The 27,970-nt window shown below is 36.8% G+C and overlaps 2 protein-coding genes across 2 annotated transcripts; one reads left to right on the top strand and one right to left on the bottom strand.

The window, feature by feature from the left end:
- The first annotated feature begins 2,478 nt into the window (after window positions 1-2,478).
- Window positions 2,479-4,656, top strand: LOC131781333 (histamine H2 receptor-like). Its single transcript, XM_059097987.2, has one exon. It carries the CDS (start codon window positions 2,557-2,559, stop codon window positions 3,505-3,507), a length of 951 nt encoding a protein of 316 aa, XP_058953970.1. The 5' UTR covers window positions 2,479-2,556; the 3' UTR covers window positions 3,508-4,656.
- Window positions 4,657-10,869: 6,213 nt separating this feature from the next.
- On the bottom strand, window positions 10,870-27,689 carry LOC136277175 (zinc metalloproteinase-disintegrin-like atrase-A). The gene is made up of 32 exons (XM_066158866.1): window positions 27,608-27,689; window positions 27,165-27,253; window positions 26,891-26,967; window positions 26,447-26,513; window positions 25,860-25,945; window positions 25,494-25,575; window positions 25,235-25,301; window positions 24,954-25,015; window positions 24,191-24,301; window positions 23,681-23,752; window positions 22,404-22,573; window positions 22,189-22,270; window positions 21,641-21,722; window positions 21,186-21,234; window positions 20,474-20,561; window positions 19,943-20,011; window positions 19,229-19,330; window positions 18,607-18,687; window positions 18,146-18,199; window positions 17,492-17,639; window positions 17,009-17,290; window positions 16,785-16,916; window positions 16,343-16,512; window positions 15,509-15,646; window positions 15,360-15,426; window positions 14,767-14,866; window positions 14,253-14,369; window positions 13,849-13,924; window positions 13,234-13,326; window positions 12,806-12,872; window positions 11,682-11,717; window positions 10,870-11,039 (listed from the first exon to the last, which is right to left on the bottom strand). The coding sequence occupies exons 1-32, from the start codon at window positions 27,687-27,689 to the stop codon at window positions 10,870-10,872; spliced, it is 3,168 nt and encodes a 1,055-aa protein (XP_066014963.1).
- Between the last annotated feature and the right edge of the window lie 281 nt (window positions 27,690-27,970).

Here is a 27,970-nt window from a genome sequence, read left to right as displayed (position 1 = left end):
TAACGGACTTCTTGTTTGTTCCAAGCTTGTGATTAGATGAGTATTACCTTTCTTTACTCAACTGCCGAACTAAAAATTTTCCATTTTCTCTTTTCTATTTGCTCACACCAAGGTTTCACATATGAGGCTTATGATGGCCTGGGCCACCTTAGGATTCTTTGTAGCTCAACTAGTCATCAGAGTCTCGTATGATGGTGTTATTGACTCGAAGGTTAGCGCAAATGAAAGTACATCTTTCTTTTTTGTTGGACGAATGACGCCTTAAGGCCTATTTACACGGTACGACTTTGTCGCATGCGACAAACTTACAACAGGCCTACGACATGACTTAGGACAATTTACACGCGCACGACATTTTCACCTACGACATGCCAAAATCGCGTGCAATTCCACTCGTTTCGGCCGCGGTCATTGTTTCAATAATTTGTAAGAGAAGGAAAAGAACCTCTTCCTCGCTCCACAGTGATATTATATTCTCTGTTTCCTCATCTGAGAATGTATTTTTCGCTTTGGAAGCAGTCTTCGACTTTCCGGAGGCGACTTCCTCCGCCATTTTGACGCAAGAAAATTTCACCTTCCTCCCCTACTCAGTAGTTTGTCACAAAATACGTCATTTTCTATCAATTTCGGCTACGATTGTCGCAGCGTTTTAAAACATGTTTTAAAATCCTACGACATTTTTCGTGACGTACACGACAGTCGTAAGCGAGTGGTAGGTTTGATTTACACGATACAATTCGTGTCGTAGGCCTGTCGTAAGCTTGTCGCATGCGACAAAGTCGTACCGTGTAAATAGGCCTTTAGAATGCCCAAAATTGTTATTGAATGCTGATTAAAATGCAAAAATCGTTATTAAATTTGATTTACCAGAAAATGATCTTTTTTTTTGTCGCTAACGAGTACAATTTCACGCAATTGTTCGCCTTCTTACGCAAATGAATGCGTTGATTCTCGTAAAGAACAGCAAAAGGTGTAATTTGGTTTTTGTGGGAAATAAGGGGGGCTGCCCTGTTAGGAAACTAAGAATGGTTGATGCATTTGGTTAACTATTCATGTGTAATCTATAACCCAAATATCCGCATATCTTCTCGAATATTTGGTAAGTTTCCGAGATATTTAGAAATTATAATTCCACGGGTTACATTAAGAAGTTTAAGAATCATAAATGTCATACCACAAGGCAGCAGAAATTTTCTCTTAATAACGAATACTGCAAACGAAAATACGGCGAAGACTTATTTCTTTCTACCTATTTCCACAGTGTTTAATGTGAATGATCTCTCGATAAGTGAAAATGTTGGCCTGAGAGATCCATACTCACTTTATTTTCAGAGAAAAAGTCAAAGGTATTCAGCGCATTAATGATTGTCTTAATTATACTGATGCCGAGATTTAGGAATGTTATTGACTTGCAAATAGCGTGAAAAAGAAGTTAGTAAATACACTGTAATGTTTGTGTATTGTCTCTATTGATTTTCACGTTGGAAAAGTATAAGGAAAGTATATTTTCTCTTTTGTTTGACGAGTGACTCGTCACTCAGAATGCCCAAAAAATGTATTTGAAGGCGGATCAAAATGCAAAAATCGTTATTGAATCTGATTTACGCGTAAGTGATCGATTATTGTCGCAAATGAATGTAACTTCGCGCAATTGTTTGCCTCTTTCTCGCAAATGAATGCGTATTTCCTCGTAATGAACAGCAAAAGGTGTACTTACATTTTTTGTCAATTATTACACTTTATGGCATTACAGAGGTTAATAATGATTTACTAACCTGTTATTATAGTAAAGTTCGGATTTAACAGAGCGTGCTCTAGGAGAGTATAGAGTATAGAGTATAGAGCATAGAGCTGAGCTAAAGCTGTCACGTCATCTGTCAAATTGTACCCTCGTGTTGCAGGACTCATTTTTTGTCTTGCTAATATCTCTAGACGTTTTATCCTAATAAATAGCTCTCAATACACCACAATTTCACATAGAGACCCGTAGATGAGTGAGGAACAAAATGTAAAACAAAATTCGATCGATTTTTCTTACTCTTCTAATTCCACGAATTATCTAAGAAGTTTACGACACGTCGCCACAGCGTAAGAGGATCAGTCTATCCAGAGAAATAGCCAAACATAGACCGCCATGCTTGACAAACTTTACGAGTGGTCTGTTCAGCCTCGAAGATCCCTCTCTCGCAACGACAGCGTCATTTAACTTAATTTGTAGAGTCAAGTGAAGTCCCGATGTATTTAGACTTGATTCTTGCCTCAAGAAAGATATATACAGTAAAATTAAGTACAGTATCAAGCAAAGTGAAGGGAGCTTTGCGAACACGTCCGCCATCTTGTTCTTGTTTCACTGTCAAGCATTTGTCACTGTCAAGCATTTGTCATTGTCAAGCATTTGTCACTGTCAAGCATTTGATTGGGTGAACGTTGCTAAGGAAGTCTTTATTTACTCTTACTTGAAGAGTCACTAATGAATCGTGGCTAAGCGGGTGCTGTTATGAAGAAAAAATTCCTTGGTGTAATCACAGATTACTGCAAGAAAAAAGAAATGACTAAATGATGGCGACAAAAAATTTAACAGGACGTGGAACAGAAACAAAAACGATCCAAGAACTACTTTGTTTCCCCGCTTTCATAAGTGGATTACAACAACAACAACTGATCTGTCTCGCAACAGTCAACATTTTCCTCTCCGTCACGTCATTTCTCGGAAATTGTCTGATCCTTGTTGCCCTTCACAGAGTGTCTTTCCTTCATCCTCCGTCAAAACTCTTATATCGTAATCTGGCAACAACTGATCTGCTGGTTGGTCTTGTTTCACAGCCTCTCAGCGCTACTTATTGGATCTCCTTAGTGTATGAACACTGGAGTCTTTGTCGATATGCAAATAGCGCAGCCTACATCACAAGCTATGCATTGTGTTCAGTGTCTTTGATGACTATGACGGCCATAAGCGTGGACAGACTTCTCGCCCTGTTGATAGGGCTCAGATACAAACAAATTGTAACTTTGAGACACACAGGTATCATTTTAATTATATTCTGGGTTCTATCCATCGTCGCTGTTTTATTATACGCAGTAGAATACCGTATCACTGAATGGTATGGTCGTATAGTTATACCGTCATGCCAAGTTATCTCATTTCTCTCGTACATGAAAATTTTTTGCACTCTCCGTCAATATCATGCACAAATACTAGATCACGTTCAACAAGAGCCAAGCCAACCAAATGCACTTAATATCGCGCGATACAGAAAGGCAGTGTGCAGTGCTTTATGGGTGCAGTTAGCATTAGTTGCTTGTTATTTGCCGTATGGTGTGGTGGAAATTGTGATTAACCACAGCAAAGCATATTCATTGCACTTAGTCATCGTTAGGGGAGTTGCAGTTGTCTTAGTTCATTTTAACTCCACGTTAAACCCGTTTCTTTACTGCTGGAAGATTGGTGAAGTAAGACAAGCAGTGAAGCTGACAATCAGACAAGCACTTTGCATTCTCTGGAGTTAAAACCCGCTTGAACTGACTCATAAAGTATCGGTTATCACTAGAGATGTTCGTTGGATAATTTATTGGTTACGAAGAAACAAGAATTAAGCTAAAAAAAAATCTCGTGGCCCGGGTTTGCCGAAATATGAAGGAAGAAAATAAAAATGTGAAATAAAACTGACCATCATCAGCTGTTACAGAGTTCTCTTTCAGATCGATATTTTTTCTGAAGGGAGAATTAGGAGTATCTGCCTTAAAAATCATATAATAGGGTTGCTATATAAATCCAGTAGATCATTTGTGTCGTTTTTAAATTGTCTTCAAGTTTTGTTGGTTCCATGCAGATGTCTACAATTCACTTCCGAGCGATTAACTGTCCTAACATTTACCTCTTTTTCTTATAAGACATTTTAAAGAGCTTTTGTTGGAGTTTTTAACGACAGCACACAGGAAAAACGTTTCCATTTAATAATCAGCCCCAAACATGACTGCTTCCATCATAATTGAAAAAATGACAGTTAAAGTCTCCTTATCGTATCGTCAATCAAACTGTAGCTGGTGTCTGTGTTTGCAGAGGGAATTTTAAAACTTTTAATGTTAATTTTTGCTTGAAATATAATTCTATTGACAGAGATAAAAACTTTTTTGCGACCTTTTCATTATTGTTCATTAATTTCCTGCAGTCGGTAATCGGAATGATCACAAAATCAGAATGAGAATAACAGAATGAGGTGATTGCGACCGTGAGCTTCCACGAAATGTCGACCGAATCGGCAATGGGTTGTTTATCGTTTCTCATGTGATTTGTGCGATGCAGATAATGTCGGGTACACAGCCCGACACCTTCATCAACGCATTGCTAAGTACAGATATTCGGCAATCGGTCGAAATTTCGTGGAAGCTCACGGTAGCAACCATCTTTTGAAAGAAAACCAATTAAGAGTTTTAAGAAAGTACCAGGGAAAATTAGAATGTTTAGTCTTCGAAATGCTGTTCATCAAGAATCTCAAACCTAATTTAAATATCCAGACGGACTCCATACGTGCCAGACTTTTCGTTTAATTACTATTGTTATTTCCTCACAGTATGGCTTTTTATCACTCATTGTTATTTTGGTAGATATAGACTGCCACTCACAAATATTTTTTTTTGACTTGATAATGACGTTTAGCCAACTTCGAAACGTCGTCGGTTTTTAGCAATCTTAAAATGTTTTTGAGAAATGTTTTATCGCAATTTTTTAAAGTTAAATAATAATAACAATGATAATAAAGCTATAATGAAATGAATTGTTCGTTGAGTGTTGATAGCTTTTGACCATCCATCCTTCATTTTCCTTCTTGATCAATAAATTATCATTTACACTTCATTTTTGGAATATAACTGTTGTTATCAGAAAGTCGCATTAAAGACGAATTTAATAACGTGTGGTATTCATAAAAAAGTTGCTTGATACGAAATTATTTTTCTCATCTTTTTTTTCATTGAGACGTAGGAAGAAAGAAATTGTATCTAAAGTCTAATGAGCGAACGTTAGCATTTTACTTAGGACAATATCTTTGAATTTACTGGCGAAAGAAAGAGAATAACAAGAGAAAAAGAAATTGCACATACGTGTAATACATATTGTAATATCCTGCTACCTTATTACTGTTTCGTCTCTAATTCTAATAAAGAAGAAACGGGGTGGAAAGAGATATCAAATCTCATATATTACGAAGTTGACTTCAAAGAATTTAGGATATGTTGACACCTCTGACCAAATATTAGTTTTGAATGATGTTTTATATTAATAGATTCTCACGATATCAATTTTTTTTCGATTGGGACCAAGTACATAACAAGCTTGAAATTCTTCTTTTCTTTTCGAGAATGATGACGATTCAATTCTCAGTTCTCAAAGTTCATCTGAGTTAATGGAGATCTTTTCTTGCAAATTTCAAATGATTTGTAATTCTTCAAATTGTAATTTTACAATTTACGCGTATTCTTCTTTGTCGCTCTATTTTGAGTTTCATCAGTTACTTCCGCTTTATTCACCATTTCTGATAACCGTATAACCTTAACTTCCTGTGCAGCGGCATAGTTGCACTACCGTAGAGTTCCGATAGTAGCGACCCTCGTTACTTTCGTAATTAGCAGCCCTTGGGGGTAGTAACTTTCGGGGAACAAAAATCGTTTACAAATAGAGCTGGCGCGAGCTTTTTTTTTCCGAAATAAAATATTAACATAAAATTAAAAAAGGACAACATTTTATTTGCATTTCATGTGTATAGATTGTGTTCCATTAAAGAAGGTAACAATGATAAATACAGCTATACGGTAATAAAGTAAATCATTACCAACATCCATAAACAAATAAGACAAAATTCGTCTGTCCAGTTTCATGTTTTAACTGCGACATGGGTGGGCTCCGGATGTCTTCCTAGATTGTATTGTCAGTGGTTTGAACGAGTTGTATTAGTTTGTCTCAGTTCTTTTCTTAGACTTTTAATTCCTTTCTTGACGCCAATTTCATAAACGCAAGGAATCTCGATGCCTCCTCCTTGAACCCATACACCTCCAGGCGCACTCCTACTTTGGCCAGATGCACAGCAAGTCATCTTGATTTCCTTTTCCAGCAATGGCCTTGCATTATGCTGGATAAAAACTGTTTGTAAAAATCTTCAGTACTAGCTGTAGAGGAGTTCGTCAAGGGGATAGAGACCAGTTCGGGGGATGGGATCGGGGAAGGGGCTAATATTGACGGGGTCTGGAACCTGGTTACGATGTTCTCAAGGTTTAAAGCGTGTCAGTGAGATTTATATCATTATTATGGGTCTTTTGGTTTTACTTTATTTCAGTTATTAGCACATCAGTGCCTGAAACACCCATCCCCCTGTGAGGAATAGTGGTCCTTGTTTGTAAGGTGGTTGGGTTATCTTTGCGGGAGAAATGTCATCTTTAGTTCGCTGTGCGTTAGGCTTCACAAAAGCTGAAGCAACTTCAAACGTGAATGCTTCTATTTTGTGCCTCTTCTCAAACCCAAACTTTTCAAAACCTCTGTATAAGCTGCCTGTTAAGATTTTACATACTGATCATAAAAAAGCATTACAAACGTGATTATTTTTCCCATAAAATGCGAGTAAACAGACCCCATCTAATATCGGGTAATCCGATCTTTTCTTCCTGACTCCTTCTGAAAGTAATGAACTAAACTAGTATCCTAATATGGTAAGCGATCTTTTCTCAGTAATGAACACTACTCAAACAGCAGAGGAAATAAGTTCCATGAAAAAATTTCCAGGCCTGTAAGGGGTTTGAACCTATGACTTATTTTGCAGTTTTGGAAAGCAATGTGCCATACCTCAGGAGTTGTGAGGCATGAGTCATAGTTGAGATGAAACAAACACCATGAAGTATAGTATACTAAACGACCGGTTTATCAACTGATTCTTTTGTCTTCAGAGTATCTTAGCATAAAAAGTACCATTGATGCATCTTATGTCCCAGTTATTATCTGAAGCAACGATATGTGGGAACTTACAGAACCTACGCCAATTGTGGGGGGTTTAACCATGAAAGGGGTGAGTTTCATAAGAACTTGTGGTACTCACTGCGTTCGCGTGAGAGTAAAACAGGATGATTAGTATTATCAATTGAGTTGATAACGTAAATTTTGCCACCGTAAAGAGTTTCAAAGGAGACTTTTCTTCGAGCGGTACTGTGACAACCCCTTCAAAAGTTTTCACAACATTAAAAAACAAAACCACCGCTGGAACCAGGTATACAATGGGCCATGGTTAAGAATCGACCTGGATAAACTTATTAAAAACAAAGACATTAAAAAAAATCAGGCTTGTATGTTTTTTCCCTAATTTTATCGTTCCCACTGAAAGTTTCTTCAGCTCCTTTTGGATAGTAAATTTTTTAATAACGTTTGGTGTTCTACTGCTAAAATTACTTTATTGGAAAAAAACTTACAAATGGGTGGCAAAAGCCTTGGTAAGACCTACTACTTTTGAACTCTTTTTTATCTCGCTACTCTCCCCCTATTTCAATGATGCATGGTGTTTGACAAAATGGGGAAATGGGTGACTGTGAAGAAACTTACATGATTTCTTTTTAAATTACCGCTCGATTGGAGGTTGCCGACCACCCACCAGAGGAAGGTGCGCTAACTACTTTTGCCATTCATCGTAGTCAAGCATCATCCATTTGATTAGGTATCCTCAAAGAGATTAATAAAGTTATCGAGCGTAGTCCCCACAGCCAATCACAACAGAGCTTCACACCACGAGAAGCCAATAAGAGCCCATCTCACAAATTCGAGGGCGGGAAAGTGTGCACGACCATTCGCAGCTAATTGCAATTTTTTAACTATGTTTTCAATGAGGTACGAGACTTTTAGCACCATCACAAAGGCTGTGGAGAAAATCAAGCATTCCCGTTCTATTGTCATTACTGAATTGAAAGTTGTTCTATTTGTTCTCCTTGCCCAGAATTAGACTTCCCTTGATGAAATCTAAGAGGGGTAGGCATTCCTTCCAGGAAGGAGTAGCGGTATCATTAGTCGTTTAATTTCAACGATAACAGGATAAGATCATGCGAGATGAGCCTTTAAGCCCATAAGCTCACTTTGCCTCGCACATTTTGTTTACGGTTTTCCACTGTTGTAAGTGCTGATGCACTCACACCTCACTCAATCACGGGAGAGGGTAGGGAAACGAATAACTATTTGACGTACCCTGTAACAGAGACGAGGTATCCGTTACTTAATAAACAATGTGGCGTGCCTTTTGTGAGCATAGACATGCGCCGACACTTACGTCGAAAGAAACAGACGGGCGTGTATTTCTTCGTTTGAATTTTACTGAAATCTCTTTAAAGTAATATTATTAATAACGAAGACTAATGGGGGGGAGGGGGGGGGAGGGCAAAGAAACATACAGACCAAAAAAAAGAGAGAAAGAGACTAGTAAAGACCGGTCTCTACTAGACGCGGTCACTACTAGTGATCCTGAACAAAGGAAATCATACGCACATTTACAGATTCACCTACAATATATTGAAATTAAGACCTGTTTGTTATAGCATGTTAAGTTTTTTTAAAAGTCTTAGCTGGGTCACTGTGGTGTATTATTGTGCTTGCGACACTTTCCTTTCATAGTGCTTCTCTCCACCCAGGGGTCTAAATAGGTACCAGCAAACTATCACCCGACGAAATACTGGGGGGAGGGAGGGGAGGTGTAAGATCTTAGCGTGCGGAATGTTGTAAATTGTTAACTAAGGTGTCTCTAGAGTGTTGTTGCTGTTTTGCGTCATCTCAATCAGTGTTTTTTTCTGCCGGCTAGTTAGCTTCTTTTGTTTTCATATCGCCTACTTTCGTTCATTATTGTTTCATTCGTAATTATTGGCGTCATTTACATTTCAGTTAGTCGTTTCCGCTTGCATTAATTTTCAGTTTTTCCTGCGTATATAAACTTAGTCTTCTCTGTTCAGGAGGCCTCTTCTCTCTGCGCGAGTCGCAGTTCGCTTCCGAGCGGTACCAATGTTATTTATTTCTTCTTCGTGTATTCTCATCGAGTGCAGGTGCAGTTTTTGAGTAATAGTAACAATTTTCAACCCTCGTCGTTCTCCTACATCAGTAAATCGCCTTTTATCAGTTAATCGTGATGTCGGAAAGTTATGGTTACCGCAGTTACGAGGGAAACATCCCCTCCAGGGGGGAAGTAGCGGTATTATTTGTCGCTTTATGCCATTCATACAGGGATTGGACCTGGGAGATGAGCCTTTGGGCTCACAGGCTAATTTTGCCTCACATGTTTATTTACGAGTTACCATTCCTTCAAGTGCGATACCATAACTGATGCACTCAGTTAGTCGATGATCTTTTCCTATATTCTCGTGACCGTAATTGTGACTCAGGGGTGGTACTATGCGGAGAAATCATATGTTAATCACTGAGAGTTCAAAGGAATAAGAGCTCTGTCCACACTTCTCAGTGAAGGGGTTAAATATTTCTGTTTAGTTTATGCGAGTTTTAAGGTGGCTTACAAATCGTTCACACGACTGAATCAAACGTCAAGAAAGAGTCAGTTACCATAGATGTTCTTACTGAAAAAGCAGCAGGGAGGCTAATGGATATAGGAGAAATTGAGAAAAACGAGTGTACTAGGGACTGCATAATACTCACCGAAGCCTTTTCCCGCGAAAAGACCAGCGGCAAGTGTTGCAATGTAGGGAAGGTAACAAAATAGGAAAAGACAGTACACATAAAATATGGTCATGGCAGATCTTTTGAGATGTTTGAAGGGCATCCCGGCGTGATCTGCATTGGCAGACATAACTTGCATCTGGGAGTGACTTTGTGCCTGATGTCGAATAACTACTCTATAAACTTTAAAATACGCAAAGAAATTGGTAACAAGAAAAAACGCTATGATAAGAGCGAGGGCTAGATACAAAGCTGGCGCTTGCCACACTTTCGCAATGGAGGAGAAACCGTCCATATCACAGCGACTGCGAGAGCTGTTTTGTTAATGGTGACAAGACTGTTTTACCCTAGGTGATATTCCATGTTGCACGTAAACTAAACAACAGGGGAACACCCGAGTTAGATAGAGACATTTATATTGAACAAGAAAATCTAGAGGAGAATGAATGGGTTCCAGGTTTGAACAGATGTTGTAATCCTCGGTCTGTTTCTTCTACAACAACTGCAAATCAAGTCACCTTTTCCTTTGAGAAAATCAGGCCTTTTCCTGAGGAACGCTTGTGGGTCGAGCTTCGGTCGGGATATTTTCTAATTATTGAAAATCCTTGGGGGAGCAACTTACGTAGAAATATTGTCGAATATAGGTTTTATTACCAAGACTATACTTAAATTACAGTCAAGATGTAACCCTGAATTCTAGTAAAGATATAACCCCAAAAATGTTTAAAGCTTTTGCACTACAGCCTTGGCTACTGAAGCGGAGCAGATTACATCGTAACTAAAAAAGTCATGATTACACGATACAACAATAAATTCTAACATACTATTGGATAAATAAGACTAAAGCTTGTTCTAAAACATCAGTTGATTAGCTCCTTGCATAAAATTTCCTACTCCACACCAAGATTACAGTCAAGATATAGCCTGAATACTAGTAAAGATATAACCCCAAATATGTTTAAAGCTTTTGCACTACAGCCTTTGGCTACTAAAGTGGAGCAGATTACATCACAAAAAAAAAAAGTCATGATTACACGATACAACAATAAATTCTAACATACTATTGGATAAATAAGACTAAAGCTTGTTCTAAACATCAGTTGATTAGCTTCTTGAATAAAAATTTCCAACGAGAAGAGTTCAAACGTTGATGCTTATCAGTTAGAGTGATGATAGAGCAGAAATGTTTACTTTTTAGCAAAGGACATTTCTAAGTCTTCTTCGAGATCTTTTCCCTCTCGTTTTTCGCCTTTTTCGTCGTCTTCATATTCTACTTCTTTCTCATTGTCTTCTTCATTCGTATCGTCTTCCTCATCTTCAAATTCTTCTCCTCCTGAGTATTCGTATTCCTCTTCACCTGTTTCCAAGGGAAAAAATAGTTTCACTTGTACCCTTTTACTTTCAAGATCTCATTTGTAGTTCTCCTTACTGTCTGCTATACTATTCTGGTGATGTTAGTTTGATATTAGTTACACTCGTCAACTCATAGTTATTGTACCATATTTCATATCACAAAAAAGTTTTACTGCAATCAAACATAATAAAAATTGTTAAACTTTTGTTTGTTTAGAGTTTTCACTGAGTGGTTATAATACCTTGACAAAGGTTGCAATTCTTACGGCAGTTCTTAGAATGTAGTGAGCAGACTTAAGCAGACCTAATCCATAGGCTGGATTATTATCAACTTAACTTTTAGTGAGGCACACGATAGAAGTCGATTAAACAATAAAAAGAAATTATAAAAAAACAAAACCTGAACTTCCTTCTTCTTCGCCTCCCTCTCCTTTTCCTCCTTCCTCTGTTTTCACAGGAAGAAAGACAATTAACAGTCAAAAAATTAACTTATTTATTTAGCCTTTTCTGTACAAATTGTAAAGAAAATATCGATCAAACAGGAAGCTGATAACTAAAAGAAATTGGCTATTTGTGAGGAATACGATAAAAGTCAAAATTTAGCCATAAGAAAAAGAAATTGTAATTAAAACCAAACCTGATTTACCTTCTTCTTCGCCTCCCTCTTGTTTTTCTCCTTCCTCTGTTTTAACAAGAGGAAAGATCATTTAATGGTCGAAAAAAAAAGTAATTAAGTTATTTACTTAGCCTTCTCATATTTTTCGAACAAGAGAGCCTGAAGAGATATTCTATAGAAAATAACGTGAATTTCCTTCTCTCGCTTTTCATTGGCCAAATAAATACAGCTCTGCTTCAGTTATTGTAACACTTTCAAAGTTTTGTGTTATTAATAAAAGACAGGTTCGACAGACTGAGCGTTTCCGGAGGTAATCAACTCGGGGTTGTGGGTTGGGCCCATAAAATTATAGCTACTGTACCATATGTCATATCACAATCAAATATTACAGCAATCAGGCATTATAAGAATGTTTAAACTTTTGGTCGCTCTATTTAAAGTTTTTATTGAGTGGTCATAATACCTTGACAAAGGTTGCAACTCTTACGGCAGTTCTTAGACATGTAGGGAGCAGACTTTTTGCAATGACCATTTGATGTCCAATACTTGCAATTTGTTGTTGCCATTACCTTACAGCTTTGATTTTATAGAGAATTCAGTTTAAGTGTAGTCTTCTGAATAATCAGACTGGGTTTGTTTGTTTTGCCAAATACAGCACTAAATCATAACTTTTTTTAGGAAAATCTTGGCTTTATCGGTTTGATGAGTTTTTCGCACATGGACAGTCTACCAAATTTTAGTGGCTGCACGCAAATGGTAACAAATTGAATTCAAAGATTCCAATATATAAGAATCACGACTCTATAATAGGTGAAGACTGGCCTTTTAGAGATAACAATCCGCTCGGTCGGATTTTGGGGATGGCGACGCTTGATGACAATCATGTTTGGAAGCGTCGCGTCTTTCTCTGTAGTTTCACTTGCTCATTTGAATATTGATATGATTTAAAATGTCAAATTGCTTTTCTTCCATCTGCTTTACACCCTATCTGAGATCTGGGTCATATAAATAAAACCAGGGGACCACTCACCCCAGGCTCCGTCACGTGGAGTCAGTTCTGCACAAGGAAGTTCGAAGCGCAAGAGATATTAGCAGATATCTCTCATTGAGAAAAGAAAATCTGAATATCAGAGAAAAAAACCTTCGGCTCTCACCTGACTTGCAACCGTTTTTGGGATCAAATCCTCCTTGGCAGTGGCAAATCTTTTTATTAGTGCAGACCTGGAAACATTATGTCATGATCAAAATTTGAGTGAGAATATTCTTTATGACTTCAGTGAGTTTTCTTGATTCAAGTCACACGCTAGCTCTTATGAAAAGAGTTATCAAGTCAGAGACAGAAAAATTTCTGCGAATAATGTCGAGTCAATAACAAATACCAGTTCATTGAGAATCCGCATGATTATTGTTTTCTTCTGACAGCTGTTCATTCCTTGCAAATTAGAGACAGTTAACTGAGGAAAAACGGATTTCGCTTGCACGATGGTGTAAAACTTTAACTGCGTGAAATTTCCCGGCAAAAACCTGGAAATATTAGTTCCTTTTTATGCTTCTCACGAACTCAACTTTAAGAATTACTTACCCCTCTTCCTGCACATTCTTTGTTGCCGACTACTGGACACTTGCCAACCAGATTGAGAGAATTGAGTGACTGGCACTTGTTATTGATACACATCTTAAACAGACATAAATAGGAGTAAACTTTCGTACCAAGGTAAACATGTTAACTCGGATAGAGGGTTCACAATGTATTTATATCGACACAGGGCGTATTGTAGAAAGGTGGAATCGTGCGGAGGTTGGATGGACATGAGGGAAGAAACTCACATTTGTTCTTAAAAAGACACCGAAAGCACTCTTCACGAAGTATTAACCCAGTACTTATTTTTTTCAAATTATATTCTTCATGTTCAAAGCAATTTTTTAACACGGACCTCTTCTAACCAGAACTCTTGTAACCTAATGGTTGATGTTCTTCCATACTATTCTTACGATGAATTGATTGTATAGAAAAATGTTTCCTAATGTAAGATGTAGCGAGGCAAACACGGAGTATGATAGAGGTAGGGGCTTTTTTCCAAAACGCCTTTGAACAGGAACGTTCTAAGTGTTTGAGATTGTGTTTGGATATTAATTAATAGCCTGCATGACCAGACGAATCCGGAAAGGGTCTTAAACAAGGGAAATGGCATCGTACCTTATTAGGTCCACATTTCGTTCCTTCTCTTACCATTCCCAGTCCAATACTGTCACCACTTTTCAGTTCTACAGCACTGTAAGAAGCAAAACCGCGTTTGACTACATGTTTTTGCATTTATTGAATATATGATCCAAAAGTGATTAAAACAGTTTTTTTTCCAATTTTAGTTTTAATGGTTTCGTTTCCAAAGATAGGTAAGGGAATTGAACAAAAGGCATCTAATGGAAGTTTAAATATGGATTTAATCAAACAAAGAAATTCCTAATGATCAAATTGCAAAGACAAGGGAAAAAAACCACGAGTCTCACGTTTTGAAACTCGTCCCTATTATCTAGCTTACGATAGGCACTTTATATGTTGACCCCTTTTTCTCAGAGGAACAAAAAGAAAGTAATACTTACTTGCATTTTTTCCCGGAAGGCAAAATTATCTTTTTGTCTCTAGCTCGTCCATAGTCAACAACAGGTTTTTTTCTGCTTTCGTCCGCTTCACATTGCAGCTGGCCGCATAAAACATCGCTTAGAGAAAATATATCAATTAGTTGCTGCCAAGCTTAGAACGTAATAGGCCTCCTTACACCGAACGTAAGAAATTCGATTTACTAGTTTAAAGGACTTTAAATCAAATTTTACATAGGTCGAGTTTGAAGAATCTTGTTTAATCAGACATTTTCTTATGACTTAGATTGTTTCACTTGTTCACTAAATGTACCACAAGTGTTTTTTTTTTCTGCTCACGAAACGAAATCGTTTTTTAATAAAACTTTGAGATGCTTTAGCATGTAAAACAAAGAGTTTCCTCATCTTCATTAGACAGTTTATCGAGCGCTCTTTTTATAGTTTGTAAAGTACAGTTGATAAGCTGGTTAATTTTCTTACGAATGGTACTCGGCTCACTAAAAAGAAAATAATGTACCTTGAAGCACATCTCTTTTTGGCGTTTGGATCACATGTACCATATCCTGTAGCCTCAGTATTCAGCTTGTCATAGCATCCTTGGTCAGCGTTTTTGGCGGCTGCAAAAGGTCGAGTTAGTGTCAAATGAGTAAAGGAGGTTTTTGAAGAAACTGTGACGCTCCGTCGTTAGGGGTAAAACGAGGTAATTTTGTTTTATCAACCGAGTTGATACTGTAAATTGGCCACAAGTATTGAGTTTCAAAAGCTGACGTTTCGAGCGTTAGCCCTTCGTTGGAGCGCAGAAAGACGTCAATTAACTATAATTGAGCTGAGAGGCTTTTACCATACAAATTTTCTCATTTGAGGGTTTTAGGTCCAGCTCCTGTCGGGTGTACTCGTAATGTCGTCTAAAAAACATCATGTTCGAAATAATCAATGTACCTTGAAGAAAGACACCTCTGTTTAGGAAAAAAACATTGAATTGGCATACAGATTGTAGATAACATACAAATACTTAAATAATATTTGATAAATTGAAGTAAAGGCAATTAGTGTTTGTATCAAAACGTTAGGTGACATAAAAGGAAAAAAAAAATGGGCACATTTACTTACTAGCTCCCCATAAGTCCTTACACTGAGTGTCAAGAGTTTCGCTGCACTTTCCAAGATAACAGAAGGACTGAGATAGGAAAAAAAACGAGAACGGTTTTTAGAAGTAGGTAAACAACTGACTGTGAATGTTTACAATATCCTTAGCTTACATCGGACTGTTTTTCGTCACCACTCGCAGAGTACGTTTTCCACCGCTGGCCATCAGAACTGTAGTATAAGAAGAAGCCGGTCACCCAGTCGTACCAGTTTCCACGTCCTTGCATCAAGATTTTACTGACAGTTTTAACCTAAAATTATAAAAGGACGAAAAAGCAATATAGAAAAGACTATGGATTCTTTAATCTTTAGTACAAATTCCAAATTACATTGTAATGCACAAGTCAGTCTAATGAATTCGAGGACAGCTTAAAACAGAATGCAAGATTCCATAATATAAGCCGCTTTAGAATATCAAAGATTCTTATAGTTAATTATTAACCTCGTTAAAAAAATTAGAATGAAATACTACTTTAAAAAAAAACTTTAAACTCATAACAAATTAAAAAGATAATTGCGATAAAAAGTTAGCGCTGAACTTATCGTAAAAATAATCAACCAACTTCTTGCCAAAAACCGACAGTGTCAGACTCTCCAGTTGATGTTAAGAGGTAGTTCATTCCTTGAGTGACAAACTCGAATGAAAAATGTATTCTTAGAAGTTTCTTTTCGATTAAAGGACAACAAGTACTCAATAATCAACATTTCTCAAAGGCTTGTTGCAAGATCGAAACGATACAAAGTCCAAAATAAACTAAATTGTATACATATCCTCAAAACGTTTACACAAGAACTAAATCACGAGTTTCCTTACGATATTGTAAAAGGTAATAATTTAATTTACTTAGGCGCTTGTGCTGAGTAAACTTCTCAATATCTTTCCTTATATTCTGTTTTTGCATTGTTCACAAACTATCTGACTATTCTTATCTACTATCAAAACGTACCTTTCCCAGGTCAACTTGTAGATATTCGGTTTTGCTTTTGGCTTTGGCACACCAGTATTTTTTTCCTCTGAGCCTTGCATAATAAGCGAGTTCCTGACCTCTCACTGAGGAAGCTGTAATCTGGCGGTCTTTTATTTCACCGTTCTGCATTCCAAGTGGCTCCACACAATCTATAAGTATATGATTTATTACTATGTACTGTGCTGAAAGAAAAGTATATACCAATTTTCTTAACTCGAATTTAGGTTCTTGAAAAAATTGGATGCTATGGATAGGATATAAGGCGCCAACAGGGGCCAGTGTCTCTCCCACACAGCTAAAGATGGCTCAACCGGGGTTTGAAAGAGGACCTTTTCTATATAGACCGTCGCGTTAACCACGTGGCCACCGCTTTTCCTGCAACTTATACTTAAAAGGTGTGATATATTGAAAAAAAGTGTACCTTGTTTCCCGAACCACAGTTGTAGCCTTTGCTCTTTGCATCCAGACCACAGTACCATCTGTCTTCCGTTTCCTGGCCAGGCTCCAGAAGTATGAATACATCTGCCAGATTTGACGTGCTTTAAAGATCGCCCTATCAAGTACACAAACAAACAAAACAACTAGCCATTCGAAAAAAAAATGCAATTAATTGAAATTCCTGTATATGCATTTCTTTGGACTTACCTACAGTTCGCACTAATTTCGAGTCTGCAACTTTACAAGTCCTGCTGACAACAATCTTTGCACCATTATGTGTCCCGCCATTTTCGGGACAGACCAATTTCCCACTGCAAGCGTGGCGTAGCAATCCGTCTTTGAAAATGAATTGAAAATGTCTCTCTGAGCATCTGCTACCGGTTACAAATATGATGGGGTCGTTGTCACGTGGGGAACAACTCTTGCTTGATGGAGTCAGACAAAAGTCAAAGATGTATGACTTCAAGGGTGTAGGGGCAGTTGGATTTGCTGTAAAAACGAACGTAAAGAAACACGTTAGAATAGAATGGTTATTTGACTTCCGGACCCATGTTTGCACTATCTTCGGTCTTCCTATTTCAAGACATTGCTCTGTTAATCTTCATTGTTTACAGAATACGTCATGACACAATAACCACAAGTGTCTGGATATACTCAACAACGTTGAGTAGCATTGTAACATACCATTACCTTCATGCGCAGAACATCCCATGAAGTCGGTTCTTAGACAAGGCCAGCCATGCCAGTATTGAGGATTGATACGAAGATATCGAGCGTTGACCATAGGGTTCAAGTCCCTTGCGACCACACCGTTGAGGTTAGTGTTTCCATGTATAACCTTCAAGTAATTTCAGAAAAACAAAATCAATGATTAACACAAGGACTTTCTGCAAAGAAATAAAATGTAACTCGTAGGTGGCAAAATTTATCTTCACAACCCATATTGCAAACAGGAATACACAGACTCAGCGTTGCTCACAGGCTTTTAGTTAAGCGAGTTAGATGTAAACGGATTTAAAAGAAAAACAACAAAGAGAAGTAAATGCAAATCTGTTTTGAATTGTTCAGTTTTTGTCCAAACCATTCTCGTGGAAATAAGCAAAGGAGAAGAAAAATCACAGAAGAAAGGAATCACATCGAAGACCGACGAGATTAAAACAAAATGAAAGGTATACGACAAGTAGATGGTAGTATTCTTCTTTTGAAATGAGTGCTGGTCGCCTAGTTATGCGCATTAGTGGTAAATTCGTAATATTTAAAGACAGAACTTAGTGGCACTTCCGTAAAAGTGAAAAACGTTTTGAACAATGCAACATGCTATCTTTCTGATCATGAGAAACGTACGGTTTTCGCCTGGCTGCATGGATATCCATTAATGATATAAGTATCCTCAGGACACTGAAAGAGTAAGAGTGATCAACTGTCAAGCTTCTTAAGCTTAGCAATGAAGACATTGGGGTTTGCTCTCGAAATAATCTAAAGTAAAAATTCTTTTATCAATATTAAAACCCAAACTATGTTAGACATGAGTTATTCACTAAGACACTGACCCCTACACTGGTGTATAAGTATTGTGATTTAAAAAATTCATACACACGGTTAGTAGTAACTTTGGCAGTGAATTGATAAAGTTATGCACATAAATTTTGCAGCTAACATTCTGACAATTTCTGGCGCCGTGTGTTCGTTTTATTTTGTACATAACAAAGTGCAATAACATATTTTTACAACCACACACTTGATTGCTACTAGTCGGTGGTTTTTATTACACAATAATTTCTGAGTCAAATTCTCTATTTGCTTACATCTCTTGAAGAACCAGTGCAATATTCTGGAACATCACAATCAGTTTGGACTCCACGACATAATGTTCCTCGTTTCTTAAACTAAACAAGAATCAGAATACGCCATTAGATCGCGTAAAACACCAAGAACCATAAGTTTCAAGGATGAAACACTTTGATGTATCTGTTATAATTATTTTGGATCCTATACCAAGCATTTCTCGCGAGAAAATTGATCTTGTAGATAACTGAAATAACGTTATTTCTTCCTATAATGTCTTTTTTTTGTTTTCTTCTGCAAATATACCCTAAAAATAGAAAGTACGTTTGCTACGTAACCGTACAGGCGCCTCAGTGTGATCATGCTTCTCATTCATAATCAAAAGAAGTAGAAAATATTTTGACTTATGGATGATAATCAAATAAAGAAAGCCCCCCGTAGGTGAGCTGCAATTGAGGGTATATCAGAAAAAGATGAATAAAAAATCCAGACTAATATCCTGCTTAAAAGTGCTTTTTCTCACAGCAGCTGTTTTCAGTTGAATTTCTATAATCTTTTCTTAAACTTTATCCAGTCTCTAACTCAACACTTCTCAGTTTCATGAGCCCGTACTTTTCAAGGGATTGTTGATTATTTTGTTACCAGACAGTTCTTGCAGCATGTATGATGTAAGTCACTGCACTGTGATTCCTTTTTAAGGACACAGTTGTGAGGTTCACAGCAAGGATCTTTGGCCTGGCACATCTGAGGAGATTAAAAACCATTTTCATCATTCCTGATCATGTCCGAAGAATGAACGTTGTCACGTCATGAAAGAAGTCAGCTATTGTAAATGTTAAACAACTTAACCCTTTAACTCGCAAGATCTCATTAGTAATTCTCCTTACTGTCTACCATATAGTTCTTGTGAGTTAGTTTAGAGAATTTGATATTGGATTAACTAAAAATCCCTTAGTTAACATTTTCCTTTACTCTCATCACTTGTCTGCTTGATTTTGTAAGGAGAAATTCTTTGCTGGTTGCCCATGGGAGTTAAAAGGTTAACATCTCCTTACAGCGACATAAGTCTTTAAAAAGACATCACAATAAATCCCGCGCTAAAGCAATTTGAGCAAATAAAAAGTAATTTATCTCAAATCCTTTTATAACAAAATTTTAAAACCTGAACTCTCAAAAAAGGAATATTTTCAGATCATCACCGTTTTCATTATTCCGGGGAATTTGGTATTAAATCAGGTAATTTCCCCTGGTTGATGTTTTTCTCTCTTCTCATCACCTTTCCACTTGAAATCTATTAAAATATTTATGAGAAATTTATTTAGTTTTATTATTTGCCATTCATGTAACCTAACGAACCTCAGGGGTACCGCAGTCGCACTCCTCTCCTTCCTCACGTATGCCATTTCCACAATAACTGTTGTAGGCCTAAAGGAAAATCAAACGAACCAACATTCTGAAGGTGCTCTTCTTGCTACTGAACTGCATATTTTAACCGAAATCGAAACTAAAGTAATGATCAAAAATGAGATATTTATTTGCCATACCTATGTTTGTGACAATTGCATCCAAATTTTCTACATTTAAGTCCAAAGGCATCATCCAAACGCTATCCAAATTTTGATTGGAAAATGAGTTCGTTGAATGAAAGGACTCCGTTACATAGGAGATATTTTCATTTTGTCGAAATTTTTAAGGCTGTTCCTTAATAAAGTTTACATCACTATTCCAGGAAGTTTCCGGTTTACTTTGTTAAGTTCCAGGACCGTTTTACAAAGTTCTTGAAAGGTAACCCTTTTAAACAAGGAACTCCTTAAAAGGCCGATAATCTTAGTATAAATTATCATCCAAAATATCCCCCCTCCCCTTTCTCTGGTTTGTTATGGTTACCTTGTAAGTTGGTACGTTGTACAAGCATGCGTCATTGACCTTTTGAAGCGATTTAAGGCTGCAATCCGAAAATCCTGGAAGTCTAGACCTGAAATCAATATTGGAAAAATTCTCTTAAGATTTCATTAATGGAAATAGAGCAGATATGTACACATCACCTACTCCAGAAAAAAATGCAACTGCGATGCATTTCGTCTTACATATTAATTCTTCCTCTGCTTTAGTCTAGTTTTTTAATATGATTTTATTTGTATTCAATAGTATTTTACTGACTGAGTTTCCTAATGATGTTTTGTTGAATAACTCAACACTAGAACTCCTTGTAAGGAAGAGTGGTTTACCTTCATTTTCATCGAATACTATGACAATACAGTAAAAATGGACGGTATTATTAAGGTGAAACTGAGTAATAATAATAACACACTTTATGTAGAGCACTAATTCTATCGTCATCCAATGACAGTACTTTACAGTGACTGAAATAAACATGAAGTGCTTGAAAATCTTAACTGGCAGGAGGCAGACCAATTGGCTATGTACACAGCGCAGCTGAGGAGTTGACCTCGTGGCGACCGAGAACAAATCCAGTAAATGGTGGGGTGGACAACTTGAACCTGGGATCACCAGATTTCAAGTCTAGCACCCTAACCAATCGGTCACACCGAGTAATGTAAGTGTATCTCATTGCCAGATGTTTTTGGGAATAACTTACGTGCTACCTCCCATGAAACAGCCTCGTGAAGATAAGCACTTGCAGGTCCCTGTATTTAAACGAAAGGTTGTGTAAATGAGAAAAAATAAAACAATAACTGGTAAGATGAACGATTTAACAAAATTAGAAGCTAAGAACTGTAAAATAGCTAAAAAAACACTACTGAGTCAAAATTTCTTTTTGGACATTGCGTGAATCTATATCTTAACGGCTTGATTAGATTTGTGTAAAACACAAACAGATTTAAGTCAAAATTTAAAAGTTATATTTCTGCCTCCTCTTTCAGACATTAGACCCTGTAGGTATCGTGTGCATTTTCATGTTGTCATAGTTATATTCTAACGTAACTCCGAGCCAAGATCATTTCTACAATTATTTGCGATTAGAAAAAGCTTTAATTTGCCAAAATAATCGAGAAAACATGAATTTGTGTTGAAAAGTCTCACTATTCTTACCTGAGTCGTGATTGAACCCAAAGTTGTGACCCAATTCATGAGCAACAGTTGCATGAGGACCAACACTACTTTCATAATACCACTACGAAAAAAAAAATGATGCAACGACCGTTTTTCCTCCCTGGTTTAGTTTTGGATGTTATAACTCCTGTGAGGTATATTTACCATTAACTATATTTGACCTTTAGATTCTATGGGGGGTAAGAAATCTCTTTATACTTGGTTTGAGCATGCCCCAACCACCGTCATTTCGGCTGATAAAAAGCCAAAGCCCGCGCTACTTTAGGGAGTATTTCGATTGAGTGCCGTAAATCCAAACATATGGTAATAACGACAGCCAATCATAAATAGGGAAAGATCACATGAACCAATGGGAAAGCAAAGTCAAAACAAATAATTTGTCTAGAGCGCGGGAAAACGTCGGCGATCAAGTCTTGACTGGTGCTTCTTTTGCCTCTGATTGGTTGAGATTGGCGAATGTATTCTAAAGGATCTCAGGACATAGTAAGGCAAAAACAATGCAATTCATATTTCTTCGCATAACTTACGGCGTTTATAGAGTTTGAATATCCGCCACACATCGTATTGACCCATGCTAGACCAACAATATTCGGGGGCCAACTTTTGTGACTGGAAAAAAAAATGAAGCGAAATAAACCTGGAAAACTTATTTTCCTCAACGACTGAGGTATAAAACAAAATTCACGAGACCAGCCAACGACAAAAAACGAAGTTTTGTTGTCTACTGTTTGAAAAAATTTACCTTAGTAAAAGAGCGTTGTCATGAGGGAACCTTTTCACCAAATGTTTATTTCGATAGGCCATGAAATTTTTTAATTCGGTCACTGAATTTCGCACTCGCCCGAAAGGATCTCCGTTTGTCCAGATTTCCAAGTACTTCAGAACTATCCTGATGTTGATTCGCTGATAGATCTTTACAAGAGACAAAGAATCAAAAGATATTTAGTTGGTAGATAATTAATTCATCCTTTATTAAGCTATAAGGAGAATTGCGTAATGACTATGTGCTTATCGACAGCAAAATCAAGTCAGATCAATTAATAGTGGAAATTGTCCTTTCTTGCTTGAAAAATACATTGATAATGTGGGGAACATTTCCTTTTTCAGTCATTTCTACGATTGAAAGAGTCAATACAAGGAAAGGGTGGAACTGGGGAGGGGTTCAGGAGGTACCCCCCCTCCCCCGAGATATAACGGATAAGAAAACTAGCTAGAAATAAAAGTACGACTTTGGTACGACTTCATCCTGAACCTTGGTCACCCGCAAGCGAGGACAGTTTAACTTCACAAATTTCACAATCTATCGTAAATGGTTGAAGAAGTTTAAATGGTCAAACTGCTTTAAATGCAGTTAAACTTCACAAATTGCACAGTCCATTTCAATTGGTTGAAAGAGTTAAAAATCATGATCCCCCATCCTGGAAAATTTTGAAAATTCTGACACAGGGCATTCAGAGTCACCATTACATTCTGATGCACCATGTCTTTTAAGAGTGACCAAGGCAAAACTTCTCCTTACACCATCAATACAATATCAATCAAACATCAAGCAGACAAGTGATGAGAATAAAGAGAAATATCAATCAGAGCATTATAAGTTGATTCAATACCAAAGTCTCCGAACTAACATCACAAGAATTGTATAACACACAGTAAGGAGAATTACTAAAGCGATCTTGGGATAGAGAAATCAAATAGCAGTCTTAATTCTCATCATTGAAAACGTTGTGATTCTTTTTAAGTTCAGTGAAACACTTTTAAAAAATTGAAACTTTGTATTCAAGGCCAACGGTTATTCTTTACGTACATCGTTTTCGTATCGTCGTAGACATTTCCAGCCGAAATCTGATGTTTTCCTTCGAAATACGTATTTTCTGTAAAGCCCAATGACTTACTTATTTTTCGCAGATTTAGATCGACTAAGCTAAGCACTTTTTTTTCTTTTCCTTCTGATAAAAGATGAATAAAGAAGTGGTTTAAAAGAAGAAAAGCTAGAGTAAAGCTCTAAAGATAACTTACCGCATCAACAGTGTTTACTAATGTTATGACTCGATCTTTGATGACATTTTTATCCCTGTTAAATTTCTGGTACTGTTGAAAGCAGATAACATGATCATTGTGGGGAAATTCAAGTTTTAGTTATCGCGAACTCTATTATTCCTTGGGTGTTAAAAAAAACCCAAAGAAACAAATAACGTCAACCTGGTCATTGGAAGATTTTGAGGTGTACCTGAAGAACAAAAATTCCTCCTTTGCCTTATTCCCTAGATATAGCAACAGAAGAAAATAATGCGCCTTCAAGGAGAGACAGAAACCTAGTAGAGTAGGCAGGGATAACGTGGTTGATCCAAGTTATAATCTATAAATTTACCGTCTAAGTTTAGACTGTATTGAATGTGTGAGTGAGGGAATTTTGGCTTCATAACTAAATCTAGGTAAAATTGAAGGTAAAGGTGAGGGTAAGAGCAGTTGATCTGATAAGCAGCCAAAGAAGCAAAGCATTTATCTGTTGTGATAAACAGTACTTACCATTTCATTGTCAACACAAATGAAAATTTCGGTGTACCGCGTCTCATCAGTAGTCAGATATTTCTTGTAGAACTCATCAATATGACCTGATATCTTACGTCTCTCCTGGATCTAAGCCAAGATCATCAAACACGGTTGTTTAGAGTAGTGATAAAAAATTGTTTTTACTTTTTGCTCTTACTCAAAGAACAGTTTTTAGTTATTATCAATTTCAGTTCCAAAGATATAAAATTATATTTATTTACTATAAAAAAGTTTCGGTAATTTTTTCTTATTTTTAGCTAATCAAAGTAGTATTGGTCATTAAGGTCAGAGAGTGTAAGATTGAGAAAGTATTGCTTGATTATCCGCTAATCTACATGTTTTTTTCTCTGAGATTTTGCAAACTAGGAACAAATACATGCAAATTCTATTTTTCGTGGCATTTTAATAGCTTTCTTCCTTCTGTTTCCTCAATTCTTTCGTCTTTTTTTTGGCTACATCGCCTCACGTCTTTTGCCATGTCGCTGTTCATAGTGCCTTGATCATAACTATCTGCCAAACTTAAGCTTTCCCTTTCCGATTCCGAACTGAAAATTTAACTTTTCAACATTTGTCATTGATTTTGACAATCTTTGGTATATTCTGAATTTCGCTGACTAGAAGCTTACTTTATTTTCTCACCTAAGATATTATACAAACTTTCGTTTTACCTATCTAGCCAATTTAATCATTTGTTTGTTTATTTGTTTATATATTTCTTTTCTAAAAAGTGACCACCTACCCTCGCAATTGGCCTAAAAGTTTCGTTTAAGGAATGGGGGTCTGCTTGGATGTCCTTGTTTCCTGAAGAAAGGGAAAAAATGGTGAGTATCAAACGTACCAACCGCTATAAACATGACATCACAAATAAGTACAGTATCTTTGGGGAATTTCTCTGAGGCAGTAAATTCCCCAAATAGCAAACAACAACAAATGAAACCTTTTTAAAGAAGTTTTGAAGCAAAAAAAGGCGCACCGATTGAATGTTATGTCTTCGCAAAAGAGTTTAAACTTTTGATTTACCACACTTATGGGAGATATCTTGGGACTCGTCTTCTTCGGCTTTACTGACTCTGTGAGTTCCATTTTCCTGAAATTTGATACAATAACGATTTTAGATAAAACGAGGTAAAAAGAAATCTAGCACAGAGATTTAGCGTGAAAATAGCAATCAGCATTAGCCAAAAACAATACAAACAATGAGAATTTTAACAATATTGTGTATAGGAAGGTGAAGGGATGAGAATTCTTGTACAGTTCATCTAAATTCTACTGATGTTACCATTTGTATTTCTGTTAAACTTGCCTCATGTCCAATCTCAGGCATAACATAAAACGTTTCATGGCCATCATCTATTAAGCCTCTATAAAAAACAATAATTCTTATTTCCATATCAAGAAATTTTCAATCAATGCGGAAGCAATTCAGCATTTCATTGGGTTTCCCTTTCAACGATTTGAGATTGGTACAGAAAACTGAAAAGCTCCCTGGTGTATGCAATAAACGGAACAAATCAAGATAAGAAGTCATGAATATTCTCCACGCTTCTTATAAACCCCATGGACTAGTAATAGCACCTAATTTATCTAGTTGAGATGTCATGTTTGAAATACATTATACAGTTACACACTAGCAATGAAACCTTACCTCAACCCCTTACAGGTATTCAGGACAACGCGAGAATCTTTCATTCCACGTATGATGCCTTGATAGTGACAATGATCGTAATCATCCTGAGAGAGAAATGCATACAATGAACATAATGTTGGATGGCCTTCACTCCTCTCCCGCCCCATCCCCTAATCAGAAATTCGTATTTTTTCAAGCTTGCGAATGTCTTTTATATAAAACTAAGTACTCACCTTTAAATTGACGGATCACTATTATAAGTTTAACACATTTGCTAATGTAGATAGAGTTTGATGTTATCGATATTTAACATACCATAAATTGAGAGATTGCATTGGCATTTATACCATAAATTGCCGTTAGCTACCTTATAAATTAGAGCGATGGTAAGCATCGATATTTTCAGATGTTCAACCAGCAAAGGAGACAGAGATGCATAACCCAACTACTTGGTGTTATTATGAGGAATGCATTTTGTATTTGTATTTGTAGAAAAAGCTTTCGTCCATAAAAAGCCTCTGACACGATTTGCACATGGAAAGCAAACGTTCACGACTGCATGATCAACCTTGTGTTTTCTAATATCTTCTATAACTTATATCTACCTCTTGTATGACCTCTGATCCATCATTTTCGAACGTGCGAACGGCGAATGATGAAGGAATTAGTTCTCTAAAGGAGAAGCAAAATAATGAGACATGTTGATGAATTAATATACATGAATCAGATCCACACCTAAGAACATAATGAGACTGTAAGTAAATGAAAAGAGAAAACAAAGAAATAAATAGATACAATATTATGTAAAATGAAAAATGAGCGAGCCAAACGATGACATAAAGAATGAAGTGAAGGACAAAAGAAATAACAACCAGCGAACAAATACATGAATAAGCAAGTAAATTTCAACGTTCTTGTAACCATAGATCTTGTTGGTAGCATGGAAATAGAATAACAAAATTTATTACTATTCGTCTCCTTCTTACTTATTTATTTCAAGAGTCTGATTCAGTAAAAAAATTGTAACAGAAGTTGGTCAGCAAACATACTTGTTTCGTTTAACATCTAGGGTCCAGTCCTTGTCAAAAGCAGTCAATCGATAAGAGGCATCATCCACGTGACCTCCCTACAACAACGTAACACGAAATTATTATTCATCAAAATGTCTCTATAAAGATCAGTTGTCCAATGTTATTGTTACGTCAATGCATAATATTTTTTGTTAAATAGTCCGCTGAATGGATCACTTAAATCACAGTCAAAAGAGCATCCAAAGTACGAGTAAAGAACTCAAAAAATTATGTGAAATTGAACGAAAACAACCTTTTCCGAAGTTGAGAGGTCTTGTTTCTCCCGTCTACCGTCTACACGTTCAGGGCGGGAGAGTTGATGGCTGATATCCTTTGCCTCACCTGAAAATGTTAGCAATATCAGTCGCGAGCTGAGTACTTAAAGCCAAGAGAAAATTCAAATATTAACATTTACATCTTAAAAACACGGTAAATAGGGCGTATTTCGATCAAATGTCATAGCACCAAAACCAAAAAGTTGCAGCCACAAATCACAAGAAAGGGACTACCTCAGGGGATCAACAGAGAACTCAAAGTGAAGATACGCAAGCTAACTGAAGCTGGAAAACGAGAGTGACCAAATGGCGACTGCTTTAAGTATGAAATAAATCTTGGTAAATCACAAAGCAAAAGAAGCAAAACCAATGTCATCCATAATTACTTTAAAATTGCTCTAAACTGAGAAAGGAAGCCTACCTTCTTGAATCGAGCTTGCGTTATGCAATAACAGCAACAACGCCCAAACGATCAATGATCTAGCCACTGTCTGTTTAACCATAATCTCCCCTCGTCTTTCAATGGAAAAATTAAAAAGAATTTTTTCAAAATGAGAAATTGTCCAGAGTGTAATTTGGATGCCTAACACTAGCGCAATGCTTTGAAATCGAATGAGGAAAACTTCAAACAGGTGGCATAACAAGAGGAATGGCGACAATCAAAGATAAACTTCTTACGTACCTCTTTCACGGCGGCGAAAATCTCGAAAAACCAAGAAAATCGTGGCTCACTTCACAGTGGGTTTTTTCTTCGGTCTTTATTTCCCTTTTGACGAAGAGAAAA

The sequence above is a fragment of the Pocillopora verrucosa genome, chromosome 12 (genome assembly GCF_036669915.1).
Source record: "Pocillopora verrucosa isolate sample1 chromosome 12, ASM3666991v2, whole genome shotgun sequence".
Taxonomy (NCBI): domain Eukaryota; kingdom Metazoa; phylum Cnidaria; class Anthozoa; order Scleractinia; family Pocilloporidae; genus Pocillopora; species Pocillopora verrucosa.
This window is presented reverse-complemented; position numbering and strand designations above follow the sequence as displayed.

Coding starts and splice junctions, on each gene's coding strand:
- LOC131781333 (XM_059097987.2), top strand. CDS start 2,557: ATGATGGCGACAAAAAATTTAACAGGACGTGGAACAGAAACAAAAACG.
- LOC136277175 (XM_066158866.1), bottom strand. CDS start 27,689: ATGGTTAAACAGACAGTGGCTAGATCATTGATCGTTTGGGCGTTGTTG. Junction 18,688..19,228: donor CATGCTGCAAGAACTGTCTG/GTAACAAAATAA, acceptor ATTCTTGTTTAG/TTTAAGAAACGAGGAACATT. Junction 12,873..13,233: donor AAGAATGTGCAGGAAGAGGG/GTAAGTAATTCT, acceptor TAATGTTTCCAG/GTCTGCACTAATAAAAAGAT.